At 41.4% G+C, this 17,496-nt stretch overlaps 1 protein-coding gene and 1 long non-coding RNA gene across 3 annotated transcripts in view; one reads left to right on the top strand and one right to left on the bottom strand.

Annotated features, from left to right (window-relative positions):
* CCDC30 (coiled-coil domain containing 30) overlaps nucleotides 1-14,456 on the top strand; it is a 135,697-nt gene extending 121,241 nt beyond the window's left edge. The window contains exons 16-20 of one of the 2 annotated variants that reach the window (XM_070786725.1): nucleotides 1,322-1,463; nucleotides 6,047-6,183; nucleotides 7,407-7,521; nucleotides 13,794-13,861; nucleotides 14,217-14,456. In XM_070786725.1, coding sequence (XP_070642826.1) covers nucleotides 1,322-1,463; nucleotides 6,047-6,183; nucleotides 7,407-7,521; nucleotides 13,794-13,861; nucleotides 14,217-14,238 — 484 coding nt within the window. In that variant the 3' untranslated portion in view covers nucleotides 14,239-14,456. Of the gene's footprint in view, nucleotides 1-1,321; nucleotides 1,464-6,046; nucleotides 6,184-7,406; nucleotides 7,522-13,793; nucleotides 13,862-14,105 lie in introns of both variants that reach the window. The other variant, XM_019958273.2, reaches the window with a different exon arrangement.
* On the bottom strand, nucleotides 12,913-17,412 carry LOC139182272 (uncharacterized). The gene is made up of 2 exons (XR_011565924.1): nucleotides 17,284-17,412; nucleotides 12,913-14,420 (listed from the first exon to the last, which is right to left on the bottom strand). It is a non-coding gene; the product is annotated as an uncharacterized lncRNA (long non-coding RNA).
* Between the last annotated feature and the right edge of the window lie 84 nt (nucleotides 17,413-17,496).

The following is a 17,496-nucleotide window of genomic DNA, read 5'->3' as shown; positions in this document are numbered from 1 at the left end:
AATTACCTAAAGAAATCCTTTAGGTATACCCTCCATTCCTGGTTTCCCTCCTTACTCCCAGCCCCAGGCAACCACTAATGTACTTTCTTTCACTCTATATTTGTCACTTCTGGACATTTCATATGAATGGAATTGTATAATATGTGGTCCTTTGTGACTGGCTTCATTCACCTAGCATAGTGCCTTCAAAGTTCATTCATGTTGTAGCATGTATTTGTACTTCATTTCTTTTTATAGCTATATAATGTTCCATTATACAGCTACTCCATATTGTGTTTATTTATTCATCAGTTAATAGAAATTTAGGTTGTTTTCACCTTTTGACTGTTACGAATAGCACTACTATGAACATTCATGTACAAGTTTTTGTGTGGGTGTACGTTTTCATTTCTCTTAGGTATATACCTAGGAATGGAATTGCTAGGTCATGTGATTCTCTATGTTTAACCATTTGAGAAACTGCTAGACTTTTTCCATTTGACAGTCCAACCAGCAGTAGATGAGTATTCCAATTTCTCCACATCCTTGCCAGTACTTTAAAAAATATATGTATGTATTTATTTATTTGGCTGTACCAGGTCTTGGTTGCATCATGTGGGATCTTTGAGCTTTGTTGCAGTATGCAAACTCTTAGCTGTAGTATGTGGGATCTAGTTCCCTGACCAGGGACCCAACCTGGAGCCCCTACATAGCAGAGTCTTAGCCACTGGACCACCAGGGAAGTCCTGCCAGAACTTCATTACCTTTTATTTTTTATTTTAGCCATTCTCCTGTGTGAAGAGGTATCTCATTATTTTTATTTGCATTTTCTTTATACTAATAATGTTGAACATCTTTTTATGTATTTATTGGTGGTAAGTTAAATTTATGTCAGAATCAGAATAAAAGTCTTGAGCAGAGATCTAGGTAGAATTAGCATTTAGAAGTCTAAACTCAAGACAAGAGAAACCCAGTTACCTGGAAAATCGACAAGACAGAGTGGGTTCTATCACTGCTCAAGGGTATAGCCCAGAACCAGAAACTTTTAAAGTAATGACTAGCTCGGTAGAGTAGGATTCAAAATTTTTAGATGTCGGGGATCAGAAGTCAAGGAGTTACCTGTGTTGGGGGTGACTGAATCTGGTGTCATGGGGGAGGTTCTACTTGGTCCATTTCCTCCACTTGGGTGAGAAGTCCTATGGATGTGAGGCAGGACGAGTCTTCATCTCTGGACCCACCCTGACAAAGCCAGAAGAGGAACCCCAAGAAAGGTGCTAATCGAGGAGGCAAAGTAAGTTTTCACTGTGTTCAGGTGCACCTATACTTAAATTTCCTTTTGTAGAAACTATAATCAGAAACATCAGTACTACAAAGTCAAGCTGCACATAATCAAGGATCGTTTAGTTGATGAAGTACAACTCCGAGATGAGAAAATCAAACAACTTGAAAATGAAGTTGGAGCCCTGCGGCAGCAAATAGAAAAGGTGAGGGGGAAGGTGGAGCACTCACTGGTCCTGCTGGTGTTGGGCATCTGGAGGAAGCCCACTTGATTGTTAATGTGTTTGTGGCTTCTTCATAGCCCAGGTTTCCATTTCTTTTCTTTGCACCCTTTTTCAGTTTGAGTAATTGTTTAAGCCCTGCCCAAAAGTATGTAAGACTCATAGTGATGCTAGGTCAAACTGGGCACTGAAAATACTCTGCACTGCTGCTTAGGGCTAGCATTTTGCCTTCAAATGAAAGTGCCTTTTCTTTATATATATATATATATATAATTAAAAATTTTATTTTTAATGGGAGGATAATTGCTTTTACAATATTGTGTTGGTTTCTGCTATATATCAACGTGAATCAGTCATAGGTGTATATATATATATGCTCCCTCCCTCTTGAACCTCCTCCCACCTCGCACTTGATCCCACCCCTCTAGGTTGTCACAGAGCACTGGTTTGAGTTCCCTGCATCATCCAGCAAATTCCCACTGGCTATCTGTTTTAAATATGGTAGTGTATATGTTAATCACCCTTTAGCTGAGACTTCCAAACCAGCCTCCACAACTCATTCCTGCTTTATGCAGCCCTCATTTTGGCTCAACATTTCTGTCCATTTTAAATGGCGATGAAAACAGGTGACCCCTATTCTTCTATCTTAGTAGCACCTTCAGGCTGCTTTCTAAATCTCTCTGGTTTCTTTGTCTTGTTGCCCCTGTGACTTTTTGGTGTTGGCAGAAAGTAAATGGAATGGTTGAACGGGACCCAATGCAGAATGGCCTTGAGAGCAATAAACTACATCAATTCAAAAGGGAGAGCAACTGATTTGGCCAGAAATGTTTCCCTTCTAGAGATCCCCAACCCATTTCAGAATTTTGAAAACATTGTCCTCAGTCCTAAATTACTCCTTTCTACACCCACCAAATTTTTATCATATCACCACTATGTGCCAAGGATACCAAAACAATTGATGTAAATTCAGTCATCCATGGGCTATTATAGGACTCCACAAGAAGAATCCCTCAATGACTGCAATAAAACATGTGAGGATTATAAGAGATGGGTCACCAATGTTGTGTTTTTAATTTTTTTTTTAATCCTCCTGTTACTTGAGAATGGAAAACAAGTTAGATTTTGCAGTACCCTCCTATTTTGGCACTAACTCACCAAACTTTTGAAGACTCAGATCCAGGTTAGGAAGGCAATGCAGAAAGTATAACAGAAGAAAGTAGCAGCTCTTATTCACGGGCCCACTGGAAATACCACCAGCCTATTCTGCACTACCCATTCTTCCTGGTGGTGCCTGCCTTCCACTTCCAAGCTTACATGACAAAACTAGCCTCCTGCTTTCAGCAGGCATGTTTCCTGACTGTACTGTGTTGAAGAGTATACCCCCCAAATTCATGGCCACCCAGAACCCAAGAATGTGACCTAATTTGGAAGTTTGCAGGTATAAATAGTCAAGATGAGGTCATACTAGATTAGCATGAACCCCAAATCCAATATGACTAGTATCGTTGTATGAAGAGGAAAAGACGCACACAGGGGAGAAAGGCCGTGTGATGATGAGGCACAGATTGGAGCAATGAAGCCACAAACCAAGGAGCCCCAAGGACTGGTAGCATTCATCAGTGAGGAGGGAGACATGGGACAGACTCTTCCCTCGGTGCCCCCAGAACTAACCCTGTCAACAACTTGATTTTAGACTTGTAGGAATTAAAACAACAAATTCCTGTTGTTTTAAGCTGCCCAGTTTGTGGTAATCTGTTACAGCAGCCCTGGAGGACCAGAACATCTACCCAAAGAGTCACAGGTCTCCATGAAATTTACTGGAGGCTGCAAGTAACCAGAGGCGAGGAAATAGTGGTTGGGGTTGGCCTTGGACAGGCTTGGATGCAAAGGCTGGCCCTGCTACTTAATAGTTGTGTGCCCTTCCGCGAGGCCCTTTGCATCATTTTCTTATGAAAATGTGAATCCCTACCTCAAAAGGCTTCTGTGAGGATTAAAATACAAAGTGCCTAAAGTGGGACCTCCTGGCACATACAGATCTTCATAGATGTTACTTTCTTCTCAGTGTAAAATCTCTTGGTGGTGGTGGCTTAGTCGCTAAGTCAGGTCCAACTTTTGTGACCCCATGGACTATAGCCCATCAGCCCTCTGTCCATGGAATTTTTTCCAGGAAAGAATACTGGAGTGGGTTGCCATTCCCTTCTCCAGGGGATCTTCCCGGCCCAGGAATCAAACCCCGGACTCCTGCATCGCAGGCAGATTCTTTACTGACTGAGGTATGATAAAATCTCTTAGAAGCATGTTAATCAGTAGATGTACCACAGAGGTACAAACCTAGAGCTCTTGACTTTATTTATTTTAGGGCCTGTGAACCAGAGCCCCAAGCTACAAATCCTGGACTCACTTTCTAAGCACAAAATCTCCAGAAAATAATGCCACTTGCGGGGGCGGGGGGGGGGTGCTTCATTCCCTCAGCCTTCTCTTATTCAGTGAGCCAGTTGAGAGCTCTGACTGTGTGACCACCCAAACCAGGTTTCCACAAATATTTTATCCTATTATTACAGCAGGTGTCCTGATTCCAAAAAATACAGTATTTCCGATGGACAGGGTGTCAGTAGCCAGTCCCACTCAATTTCCTTTCTAATCCAGTTATAACTGCAGAGGTTATTATTTGTCGGGTGGGTGCTTCTACTCTCAATCCTTACCATGCTGCTGCTGCTGCTAAGTCACTTCAGTCATGTCCGACTCTGTGCAACCCCATAGACGGCAGCCCAGCAGGCTGCCCTGTCCCTGGGATTCTCCGGGCAAGAACACTGGAGTGGGTTGCCATTTCCTTCTCCAATGCATGAAAGTGAAAAGTGAAAGTGAAGTCACTCAGTCGTGTCCGACCCTTAGCAACCCCATGGACTGCAGCCCACCAGGCTCCTCCGTCCATGGGATTTTCCAGGCAAGAGTACTGGAGTGGAGTACCATTGCCTTCTCCGAATCCTTACCATAAATGTATTTAAATAGTGACAGGTGAGACTGTTGTTAGACACGGAAGGGTCCTGGATGAAGGACTTTAAAATATGGAAGAGCTTCAGAACATTCTGTAATCTCCTTCCTTACAATTCCTTAATAATAGACTAACAGATGGACAGCCTTCCTTCTTCCCTCCCTCCTTTCTTTCCTCTCTCTTCCTTCCCTTCTATTCTGAATTATAATTGACATAATATTATATTATGTTTACAGCATTATTACATTATTTAGTTATACAACACAATGATTCAATATTTGTATATATGCCCATCAAAATAAGTCTAATTAACAGCCATCACCACCCATAGTTACAAATGTTTTTTCTTGTGATGAGAACTTTTAAGATCTCCTGTCTTAGCAACTTTGTCATATGCAATACAGTATTACTAGCTATAGTCACACGCTGTACATTACATCCTTATAACTTATTAGTAACTGGAAGTTTATACCTTTGACTACCTTCACGCATTTTGCCCACCCCTCTCCGCCTCTTGTTGTTCAGTTGCTCACTCATGTCAGACCTTTGCCACCCCATGGACTTCACTTCTGGCAGCCAACAATCCAATCTGTTCTCTGTATCTATGAGTCTGGTTTTTTGCTGTTGTTTGAGTTTTTTTAGATACCACATATGTGGACAGTCTTTTCTGAATGATCTATATTATTAATAGTACCTTATTAAAAGAAAGAAATTTTCCCCTCCTAACAATGTGCTTCATCTGCCAGAGGTCCTTACTCTCCTCCCACTCCCATTCATGCTCATCCCACGAAGGAAGGTGGGAACAAACACAAATAGGAGAAGGAACTCACCTATTACCACTAACAGGTCCTTGGTGAAGGGAGAAAAGCAGTTCTACACTTGTGAGCTTCTGAACTCCTCACCAACTGTGATATTTACTAATAACTGCTGACTCAATGTAAGGATGTTAGTGTTTTTTCACAAAATGTAATCCTGTACTGTTTTAGCAATAACTTCACTGGCTATTGCTTTCAGGGAAGATGCTGGTAAAAAACGAAACATGTCAAGCTAGAAATCATTTCAGCATCATCACTGCAAGAGTACTTGCAGTACCTGGCTGACATGCCAAGCAACTGAAACCCTGACGCTGGTTTTCAAGTGAGGTGGCTAGATTCCCATCTTCCTTCACCTTAAAAAGACTGTAACTACAAAGCAGATGGAAATGTGTTATATGGAAATCTTTCTCAATAGGAGCTTCAGAGAATTTTGTTGTATTTGTTAGTGACTTGATACCTATAGAATTAGAATACAGATGAGAGCATTGGGACCTTAATGGAAGTTGAGTGTTCAGACATTAAAAAATATTAACCCAAAAGAATGAATAAATGTCAAAACAAATATGTAGCATAAAATAACCAAGATAAATAGGAGAATGATCTAACTGACAATGTCAGCAAACAGGTAAAGACAGACTAAGAAGACAGGAGAAAAAGATGTTTGCAAGATAATTTGCTGTTGAGTTTAGACACAGGCTGATGCTCTTAAATGTGTAATTCTTTCTCCTGCTGGGGTAATTATGAGGACTTATTATCCCTAGGAGAAGGCATTCCAGGACCAGATCACCACCCAAAATGATATCCTGCTCCTAGAAAAAAGGAAACTTCTGGAGAAGGTCACAGAACAAGACTTATTGATTGACAGCAACAAATGGAGACTATTTTCTGTCCAAAACAGGTAGGTCCCTGCCCCAGTGGCCTGTGAGCTCCATAAAGAGGATATTTCTCCTTCACAAAGGAGGTGAAGTGGTGGTGCTTTGAGTTTGCAGACTTGTCCCATAACTGTTTCTCTGCCATTCGGCTATTTTTAGCAGTTCATACAAGTGGCAGAAGTTTTGAAATTAAAGAGAAAAGTATCATGGAGAAGGTGAGCTGGGCATTCAGATAGGCTCTTTCATGGCAGGATTGCCTCCCAAGGACCCAGCTGTGTTCATGCTGGTCCATCCCGGTGTATGTGTGCTGACACTCATGTTTATGTTTTGGCATCTATGGGATCAAGGTAGACTGAGAGAGAATAAGGCTGGCATCTCAACTCTATGACTTTCTGGTTTTATCTTTTTACATAAGTTACTTTCCCCATTCTGAGCCTCAGTTTCCTTACTTGCAAAATAGGCTTCATAACAGGATCTGTTTCATGGTCATGGGCTCATTGTGAGGATTAAAGGAACTAATACATGAAAAGTTTTAAGTGTTTACTGTGTAGATGGGCTTCCCAGTTGGCACTAGTGGTAAAGAACTTACCTGCCAATGCAGGAGATATAAGAGATGCTGGTTCGATCCCTGGGTTGGGAAGATCCCCTGGAGCAGGGCATAACAACCCACTCCAGTATTCTTGTCTGGAGAGTCCCATGGACAGAGAAGCCTGGAGGGCTATGGTCCATAGGATTGCAAAGAGTTGCACATGACTGAAGCGCCTTAGCATGCAGGTGCTGTATAGATGGTTTGCAGTGCCTACGTCCATGGTAAGCACTTGGTAAAATGGCTGCTGCTGCTACTAATACTGCTGCTACTATTGTTTTTACTTCTACTACTACTACTGAAACAAAAACGTGGGGTGACTGAGATCAGAACCAGATGCAGGCCGTGTGGCTACAACGTTAGGAGGCATGCAGAGTCCCACCCCTAAATGGGATCACATCATTTCTTAGGTTTCTCAAGGGCTGGAACTGTGCCTTTCATATTCTTGCATAGAGTGTGTCTCTATTCTCTATTTAATGACTGTGTATAAGCCAGAAGCTTACTCATTTTCACTTGGTTTTGGAATATGGTGGGAATTATTCTGGCAAAGTTGGTTATAAAATCTGGCAGTGGTCGAAGACCCAGAGCTAGTGGGAAGTGGAAGAGAGTTTTTAGGGTGATCCAGAAATGTTAAGTTACACTTCTGATCTGTGCCATTCTTAGAGTACTTTTCCTGGATGAAGAAAATAAGCAGCTACAGAAAAACAGTCTCCGGCTCACACAGGAGGTTTATTTCCTAGAGCATATCATAAAGAGCATCCAGATGCACAGACGGGAGGTAAGGCTGCTGTCTTCTCTCTTCCCTTCACCTTCTGCATGAAGCTGCAGTCTGAAATTGGCCTTGGTGTGGACTATGGCAGAGGTTCACTGGCTGCACCGGGGAGCAGACCCTGAGACAGCTTTTGGCCAACTTGCTCTTCGTTGGGTCAGGTTTTGTTCAACAGGCTCCTCCGATGTGATCCCCAAACACTTTGTGTGTGCCTCCCAGCTTCTTCCTTAACACACTGCACTGTCATCGCCTTTTCACTTCTGTCATCATCTCAGCAGTGACATCCTGGAGGACAAGGGTTACATCTCACATGCCATTGTGCTCCATAGATATTTGAGAATGAAAGTATGTTAAATGTCCTCACACAGATGCCTCCTTCTCAGCTACCCTGTTTGCCTTGTATTATTCTATCCCATTTTGAGAGATGAACCCATCTGAGGCTCAGAAAGGTAAAGTGAACCTAGTCTGGTCTGGCAAGGAGTCAAGTCTAAGGAGAACATCTTAGTCAGAGAAATGCAATTATGTTACAAAAGTCCTGGCAGGCAAGTAGCCAAGTCCAGAGAGATGCAGCAAATGGTCTACATTCAGATGAGATCCAGGGTCTGGCTGCTGAGTGAGTCAGCCAGAGGGACTTCAGTAAGCAGAGCTGTATTCTGAATCCAGGATGGAGCCTGCTTGCTTTCTTCCCTGGCTTATATCATCTGCTAGGCCTTTCTTCCCTTATGATTATACAGTGGAAGTGAGAAATAGATTTAAGGGCCTAGATCTGATAGAGTGCCTGATGAACTATGGAATGAGGTTCATGACATTGTACAGGAGACAGGAATCAAGACCATCCCCATGGAAAAGAAATGCAAAAAAGCAAAATGGCTGTCTGGGAAGGCCTTACAAATAGCTGTGAAAAGAAGAGAAGCGAAAAGCAAAGGAGAAAAGGAAAGATATAAGCATCTGAATGCAGAGTTCCAAAGAATAGCAAGGAGACATAAGAAAGCTTTCCTCAGCAATCAATGCAAAGAAATAGAGGAAAACAACAGAATGGGAAAGACTAGAGATCTCTTCAAGAAAATTAGAGATTCCAAGGGGACATTTCATGCAAAGATGGGCTCGATAAAGGACAGAAATGGTATGGACCTAACAGAAGCAGAAGATATTAAGAAGAGGTAGCAAGAATACACAGAAGAACTGTACAAAAAAGATCTTCATGACGCAGATAATCAGTGGTGTGATCACTGACCTAGAGCCAGACATCCTGGAATGTGAAGTCAAGTGGGCCTTAGAAAGCATCACTACAAACAAAGCTAGTGGAAGTGATGGAATTCCAGTTGAGCTATTTCAAATCCTGAAAGATGATGCTGTGAAAGTGCTGCACTCAATATGCCAACAAATTTGGAAAACACAGCAGTGGCCACAGAACTGGAAAAGGTCAATTTTCATTCCAATCCCAAAGAAAGGCAATGCCAAAGAATGCTCAAACTACCGCACAATTGCACTCATCTCACATACTAGTAAAGTAATGCTCAAAATTCTCCAAGCCAGGCTTCAGCAATCCGTGAACCGTGAACTTCCTGATGTTCAAGCTGGTTTTAGAAAAGGCAGAGGAACCAGAGATCAAATTGCCACCATCCGCTGGATCATGGAAAAAGCAAGAGAGTTCCAGAAAAACATCTATTTCTGCTTTATTGACTACTCCAAAGCCTTTGACTGTGTGGATCACAAGAAACTGTGGAAAATTCTGAAAGAGATGGGAATCCCAGACCACCTGACCTGCCTCTTGAGAAACCTGTATGCAGGTCAGGAAGCAACAGTTAGAACTGGACATGGAACAACAGACTGGTTCCAAATAGGAAAAGGAGTATGTCAAGGCTGTATATTGTCACCCTGCTTATTTAACTTATATGCAGAGTACATCATGAGAAACGCTGGACTGGAAGAAGCACAAGCTGGAATCAAGATTGCCGGGAGAAATATCAATAACCTCAGATATGCAGATGACACCACCCTTATGGCAGAAAGTGAAGAGGAACTAAAAAGCCTCTTGATGAAGGTCAAAGTGGAGAGTGAAAAGTTGGCTTAAAGCTCAACATTCAGAAAACAAAGATCATGGCATCTGGTCCCATCACTTCATGGGAAATAGATGGGGAAACAGTGGAAACAGTGTCAGACTTTATTTTTGTGGGCTCCAAAATCACTGCAGATGGTGACTGCAGCCATGAAATTAAAAGACGCTTACTCCTTGGAAGGAAAGTTATGACCAACCTAGATAGCATATTCAAAAGCAGAGACATTACTTTGCCCACAAAGGTCTGTCTAGTCAAGGCTTTGGTTTTTCCAGTGGTCATGTATGGATGTGAGAGTTGGACTGTGAAGAAGGCTGAGCGCCGAAGAATTGATGCTTTTGAGCTGTGGTGTTGGAGAAGGCTCTTGAGAGTCCCTTGGACTGCAAGGAGATCCAACCAGTCCATTGTGAAGGAGATCAGCCCTGGGATTTCTTTGGAGGGAATGATGCTGAAGCTGAAACTCTAGTACTTTGGCCACCTTGTGTGAAGAGTTGACTCATTGGTAAAGACTCTGATGCTGGGAGGGATTGAGGGCAGGAGGAGAAGGGGACGACAGAGGATGAGATGGCTGGAGGGCATCACTGACTCAATGGACGTGAGTCTGAGTGAACTCCGGGAGTTGGTGATGGACAGGGAGGCCTGGCGTGCTGCGATTCATGGGGTCACGAAGAGTTGGACACGACTGAGCGACTGAACTGAACTGAACTGAACTGAGGCCTTTCTTCCCAGGATACTTCACAGTAGACCCTGCTTATTGGATTAGGGCCCATGGACAGACATGTCTCATCTCCCCTCTCCCATCTTCCCAGCCTTTGTCTTGTAAGTCCTGTAGTTCTTAGTCTGTAGCCAAAGAGGTCTCTAGAAAATACACGTAGTCTGAGCAGATGACTCAACACTGTGCAAGAACTTCCTGCAGTCTTCAGGGTAAAACTCCCAGTTTCTGACATGGTCTTTTATACTCTGTGACCACGTCTCTGGTCTGTTTTGGTCTATATTTTTCTAAGAAAGAATATTCAGTTCTTCAAGTCATGGCAGACTTCCCTGGTGGCACAGTGGATAAAACCTGCCTGCCAGTACAGGGGACCCAGGTTCGATCCCTGATCCAGGAAGATTCCATATGCCTTGGAGCAGCTTAAGCCCATGCGCCACAACTAAGCCTCTGCTCTAGAGGCCAAAAGCTGCAACTACTGAAGCCTAGAGGCTGTTCTCCGCAACAAGAGAAGCCACTGCAGTGAGAAGCCCATTCACTACAACGAAAAGAAGCCCTCGATTGCCACCACTAGAGAGAGCCCGCACAAAAACCAATGAAGACCCAGTGCAGCCAAAAGTAAACAAACAAATAAATAAAAATTTTAAAGGTCATGGAGCTCAAAACAGGTAACCTTTTTTATGTTATAAAGGGATAGAAAATGTTTACCAGAGTATTAAGTAAAAGCTAACATAGGTAAATATAATGGAATGATTACATCAGCTAATATGAGGTTATCCATGTAGAAAAGTAGATATAAAAAGCAGGCTAGCAGTTATATGTAATTTTTTTCTGTATTTTCCAAGTCTCCTATTAATGTGTTTTCATAATTTAAAAAAAGAAAAGAAAAGCAGGCTAGCAGTGAAAAGCACTAATATAGAAAGTCTGGCATTTATTATTTTAAAAATCATTTTATTTATTGAGGTAACATTGGTTTCTTCCTTCATATCTCAGTTGGTGATGAATCTGTCTGCAATGCAGGATATCTAGGTTCAATTCCTCAGTCAGGAAGATCTGGAGAAGGAAATGGCAACCCACTACAGTATTCTTGCCTGGAGATCCCATGCACAGAAGAGCCTGGTAGACTACAGTCCATGGGGTCGCAAGAGTTGGACATGACTTAGCAACTAAAGTTACCTGCCCTAACATTGTTTTCTAACATTATATAGGTTTTATGTATATAACAATTATACCTTGACTTCTGTATACACTACAGCATGCTCACCACCACAAATTTATAGTTTCTATTCATCACCATACAGTAGAAGACTTCTGCCCATTTCACTCTCACCCACTTTCCCCTCTGGTGACCACTGCTCTGTTCTCTGTATCTATCTGTGTATTTTTGTTTGCTTACTATTCCACATATGAGTTAAATGAATTAAGGTAGGTTTAGTCACCAAGTCATGTTGTACTCTTGAGACCCCATGGACTGTAGCCTGCCAGGCTTCTCTGTCCATGGGATTCTCCAGGCAAGAATACTGAAGTGGGTGGCCATTTCCTTCTCTAGGGGATTTTCCTGACCCAGGAGTTGAACCCAGGTCTCCTGCATTGCAGGCAGATTCTTTAACAACTGAGCTGCGAGCGAAGAAACCAAATGAGTTAAATCATATGGTATTTGTCTTTCTCTCTTATTTCACTTAGCATAATACCTTGTTGTCCACCCACATTGTTACAAATGGCAAGATTTCATCTTTATATATTTATAGTCTTTATCCACCATTCATGCATTGAAGGGCACTTAGGGTGTTTCCATATCTTGACTGTTGTAAATAATGCCATAGCTTTTCTTTCTTAAAAAAAACACCTTTATTAATATGTACATAGGCTGCCCTGGGTCTTCAGTACTGTGCAAGGGCTTTCTCTAGTTGCAGTGAGCAGGGGCTACTCTGTAGTTGTGATGCACAGACTTCTTATTGCAGTGGCTTCTCTTGTGGAAGAGCAGGGGCTCTGGAGTGTGGGCTTCAGTAGTTGGCACATAAGCTCAGTAGCTGTGGTGCACAGGCTTAGTTGCCCCACAGCATATAGAGTCTTCCCTGATCAGGGACTGACTCTGTGTCCTCTGCATTAGCAGCAGATTCTTAACCACTGGACCACCAGGGAAGTCCACATATACTTTTCAAATTACTGTTGTCATATTCTTCAGAGAAATACCCAGAAGTGGGACTGGAACATGTGGTAGCTCTTAATTTTTTCAGGACTCTCCATACTGTTTTTCACGGTGGCTGTACCAATTTACAATCCCACCAACAGTGTATGAGGGTTTGCTTTTCTCCACATCCTTGCCAGCACTTGTTATTTCTTGCCTTTTTGATAACATCCATTTTAACAGGCATGAGGTAGTATCTCATTGTGGGTTTGATTTGCATTTCCCTAGTAATTAAGTGTTGTTCAACATCTTTTCATGTGCCTGTTGGCTATCTGTATGTCTTCCTGGACAAAAATGTTTATTTAGCTTTTCTGCCCATTTTTAAAATCCAGTTGTTTGGTTTTTTGTTGTTAAAAATATGAGATGTATAACTGTCAAATATTCCATAAATATTAGGGATTTTATCCCCCCAATTTTGATGATATAAATGACATAAAACATTTAAGTTTAAAGTATACAATATAATGATTTATTATATGTATTTATTACAAAATGATCACCACTGTAAGATTAGTTAACACCCATCACCTCATATAGGTACAATTTTTTTCCCCTCACGACGAGAACTTTTGCGTTCTACTCTCTTAGCAACTTTCAATATATACAATGCAGTACTGTAGGCATCATGTCTTACATTACATCCCAAGAACTTATTTCTCTTACAAGAGGAAGTTCATACCACCGATCACATTCACCTAATTCCCCCATCCCTGACAACCACAAATCTGGTCTCTTATTTTAAGACGGTTGTTTTTTTTTTAAACTCCAAGCATATGTAAGATCATACAGTATTTGTCTTTCTGACTTATTTTACTCAGCATGATGACCTCAAGGTCTATTCATGTTGTCACAAATGGCAGGATTTCCTTATTAAAAAATTTTCATTTTGCTGAATAGTATTATATTGTACACATATTCTTTATCCATGCATCCATCATGGACACCTAAGTTGTCCATATTTGGGCTGTTGTAACTAAAGCTCCTCTAAACATGGAATATAGGTATCTCTTTGGGACAGTGATTTCACTTGTGCCAGGTACATACCCAGAAGTGAGACAGCTGGTTCGTATGGTAGTTCTCTTTTTAATTTTTTTAGGAACCTCCATACTGTCTTCCACAGTGGCTGTACCAATTTACATTCCCACCAACAGTCCAGAAGCGTTCCCTTTTTCCCATATTTTCTCCAGCATTTGTTATCTCTTGTCTTTTTGGTCATAGCTAGTCTAATGGGTAGGAGGGGATTACACTTTTAACCAGAAATATGTATAAAAAATACATATCACCCATGGTCTATGATTATAATTTAATACTCATCCTTTCTTTTAAGGAAACAACAATTTGTGACATCCCTGAATCTGAAGTATTGAATAAAATCATGTGTTTACCAGACTCCAGGTTAGTAAAATCAAGACCATCATTTGCATGCCTGAGTGTCACGACTGCCCAGCTAGTTCTAGTTGCTGGCCTGAGAAAGCATAGTATTTAGAGGTAATTTTCTCTAAATTTAGTATCTAAATCTTCTTGTAACTCCTCCCCTTGCTACCTCTTCACCTTCACACTTGACAGAATCCTGACTTAATCCAGACTTAAGGCAGAAAAGAGTCCATTTTATGTGGTCCTCACATAAGGCCCTTCTTAGATTTTCAGGAACAGGTTTGGTAGAGTCAGCTGGAAGTCTTCAAGCGACTGAACAGAGGTTAGAAGAAACTGGCAAACCCCCAAGTCCCTCGAGTCCCTTTCGTGTTCACAGAATTCTAAAGCTGGATACATAAACGTGGCTTCCCCAAAAGAAACACATCTCATTCAAGAATAAGACGAAGTCAGATCTAGAAAATCATTGGTGTCTAAAATAGACTGATCGAAGCTGCTAACCTGAAGCCTGGGCATGAAGGCGCAACATGACGTGAAGAGTTCGGGCAGATCCTCACTGGACGTCAACCAGGAATCTTCAAAACTGTTGACAAATTCATTAAACCTGTTCTAAAATGGATTTTCTCACGTTTTTTTGGTATCCTCAAATGCCTTGTATTGATCAATGTCATGACATAAATTCACTGGTTTAATAAGGCTGTTGTTCAGCAGAGCACATACACGGCTAATTCAGCATTCTATCTATTTTTATTATCTTGGGTATTATTTTTTAATTTAAAAGAAAATGTAATCACCTTAAAGCAAATATTTGAGAAAAAAAAAAAAAAACCTATAAGGCCCACATTTTTAACACAACTACTTTCATTTATCCTTTTCTGGTTCTTATTCAAATGTATATATTTTAAATGATTATACTGTATATTCATTTTCATAGTATGATTTTAAATTTAATACATCATAAAACATTTCCCCATATTTCAGCAGTCTTCATAATTATTCTTTTAGTAACCATATGATATCCTATCATGTCCTACAAACTCTCCTGTTGTTTGACATTTGTTTCTACTTTTTTACTATTTAAGATTATTGCTGTGATGAAAGTCTTTGTAAATGTGGCTCTTGAGTTATCCAGAAAACACATTTACAAGATGGGCATGATTGGGTTAAAGGATATAAATGATATATAGTTTTGATACATCACTTGTTAAACTGTTTTAAAAAAGACTGCGTCAACATATTCTTTCTATTAGTTTAACTCTTCAAGCCTCAATTTCTTGATCCATAAAATGGGAGCAATAGTGGTTCCTATCCTATAGAGTTGTGAGGACCAAATAAAATGAACCATGTATGTAGCACTTAGTCACAGCTTAATAAATACTTAGACATCATTATTTATTTTCAATAGCAGTTTTGGTGTACTAGTTTTTCTGTAACCTCATTAACATAGGATATTATCAATATAAAAAATTATTCTAAATAGTTGGTATAAAACTATACTAAAAGATGATTTCTGCTGCTCCTTCTCCTCCTCCCCTTTTCCCTCCATTTTCTCCTCCTCTTTCTTCTATACCTTCATGAGGGAGACCATATCCAGAGGGAAAGTAAACAAAAGTTATTTTAAAAGACCTGTTAAGTTGAGACACACTGAATTTTTAATATGTAACCCTTGCTTCCTCAGACCAAAAGGGGGGTCACAGGATACAGGAAATAATAGCTGTGATATTAAATCCAAGCTTTACCCAATTCATTCAATTCATTGAATCTATTTATTGAATCCCTACTATGTGCTATTCAATAGTGGGCACACCTGTGAAGACAGATGAGGAAAGTGTCACTTTTTGTTGGCAAACCCAAGTCCCTGTGCCTGCAGAACAGTGAGAACAAACAAATAGAAAAATTAGAATTTGGAGGAGAGAAAGTTTTATTGCATGGGCCATGCAAGAACAGGTGGTTCCTGCTGGAAAGACCCAAACTTTCCATTAGTTTTCAGAGAATAGTTTTTAAAGGCATCATTTGGGGGTGAGGACTGTAGGGCATATGACTTTCTTCTGATTGGCTGGTGGTAAGGTAACAGGGTGACGTTCCAGGAATCTCAATCATCAACCTTCTAGTTCCCACCAGTCTGGCTTCTCAGAAGGTAGTTACCATCCTCCACCTGGGTGAGGGCTTTAGTTCCTGCAGCACTCAAAGATCTGTATCAGATCATTACATATATCCCATGAGGAGGGACTAAGGCTCTGTTTTATCACTGAAATACAATTTTTTTTTTACATTTAATTGCAGTTGATTAACAATGTTGTTAGTTTCAGATGTACAACAAAGTGAACTAAATTTTATTTATTTATCACTGTGCAGCAGACAGGATCTTAATTCCCTGACCAGAGAGCAAACCCATGTGTGTGCTGGAAGCATAGTCTTAACCACTGGCCCACCAGGGAAGTCCCTGAACTACAATTCTGTGACTGCTTTTCCTTTGTTTTTGCATTCGCTCATGTCCCTTGTTAGGAACTGTCTGGATCTGCTCTTTGCAACAAGATCCAGGAGGCTCAAGTCTTTCTACAAACAAGGAATCAGATACATAAGAAAGGGTTTTATCCACAGTCGTGTCCATCAAGGGCCTGCTGTCTCAATCCCTTTTTCTTTGGTACTCAACAACCTTGAGGGAAACAGGTGGACAAGAAAGGGAACGTTTTAGATAGGTTATTCATAAGCTTTGCAAAGGAACCCGGTTTTTAGGAAGGACCCAGCTTCACTTTCATGGAGTTAAACAAGTGGGAAGCAGCTGGTGAGTCGGGGAAACCATATAATTTTGGATGGTGAATGGCATGAAGAAAATCAGTTATCTATCCAAAAGAGTGGCAGAGGGCTACTTTAGATTGGATGCAATGTTCCTGACTGATGACCTGAGCTGAGACTTGACCTAAAAGACCACTCCCACCCTCATGAAGATTTAGAAGAATATTAAAGTCAGTTAACAGGCCCTAAATGGAATCCGAGTCTCCGTGACCTAGAAGAACAGGCTAGAATCCCAGGTAGGTGGCCAGATAATGTAATGTAGATCTTTTATGTAAGGAACTGGATTTTATTCTAAATAAGGGAAGCCGGGAGTGATTTATAAGCAGATTCATTTAAAAGCTCTAGCTGTTCTGCAGTAAGTGACTTGGAGATGATGAAAGGGGAAGCTTGTGGGAGAACTGGAATTAAAACACTAGTGCCTGACTTCAAGAAAGTGCTGAATATACTGAACAAGCCTTATACGCCAGGCTGTTCTAAGCGCTGAGGATAAACACGGTTTTTGCTTCCGGGCCTCCAGACTAGTTAAAGGGGGTAAGAAGCCGCACGTATGACAGTTCAGACGGTCTTGGTTGCATAGGCTGATAAAGATCCTGAAGACTGCCTAGTCCAAGCCCCGTAGCCTGAGCGAGAATAATCTGTACTGCACTTACTGTATCCAAGTAAATGAGAGGCCCGTGGGCCTCGAGCAAAAAAACGCCGAAGATGTCCTCCGGACTCACCGCTCAAGGAGACTCAGGTGAGGTAATAACTTGCGAGTTGTCAAAACGGAAGGAAGCCCCGGCCACCCACGCAGCGCCCAGTTTGGCGTCAAAGGCGGAGAGCTTCCGGGGGCGGGGCCTGCCGCCCCCGGCTCTTCCTGCGCC

This window comes from Bos indicus, chromosome 3 (assembly GCF_029378745.1).
Source record: "Bos indicus isolate NIAB-ARS_2022 breed Sahiwal x Tharparkar chromosome 3, NIAB-ARS_B.indTharparkar_mat_pri_1.0, whole genome shotgun sequence".
Taxonomy (NCBI): domain Eukaryota; kingdom Metazoa; phylum Chordata; class Mammalia; order Artiodactyla; family Bovidae; genus Bos; species Bos indicus.
The sequence above is the reverse complement of the archived record's forward strand: the minus strand, read 5'-3'. Positions and strand labels throughout refer to the sequence as shown.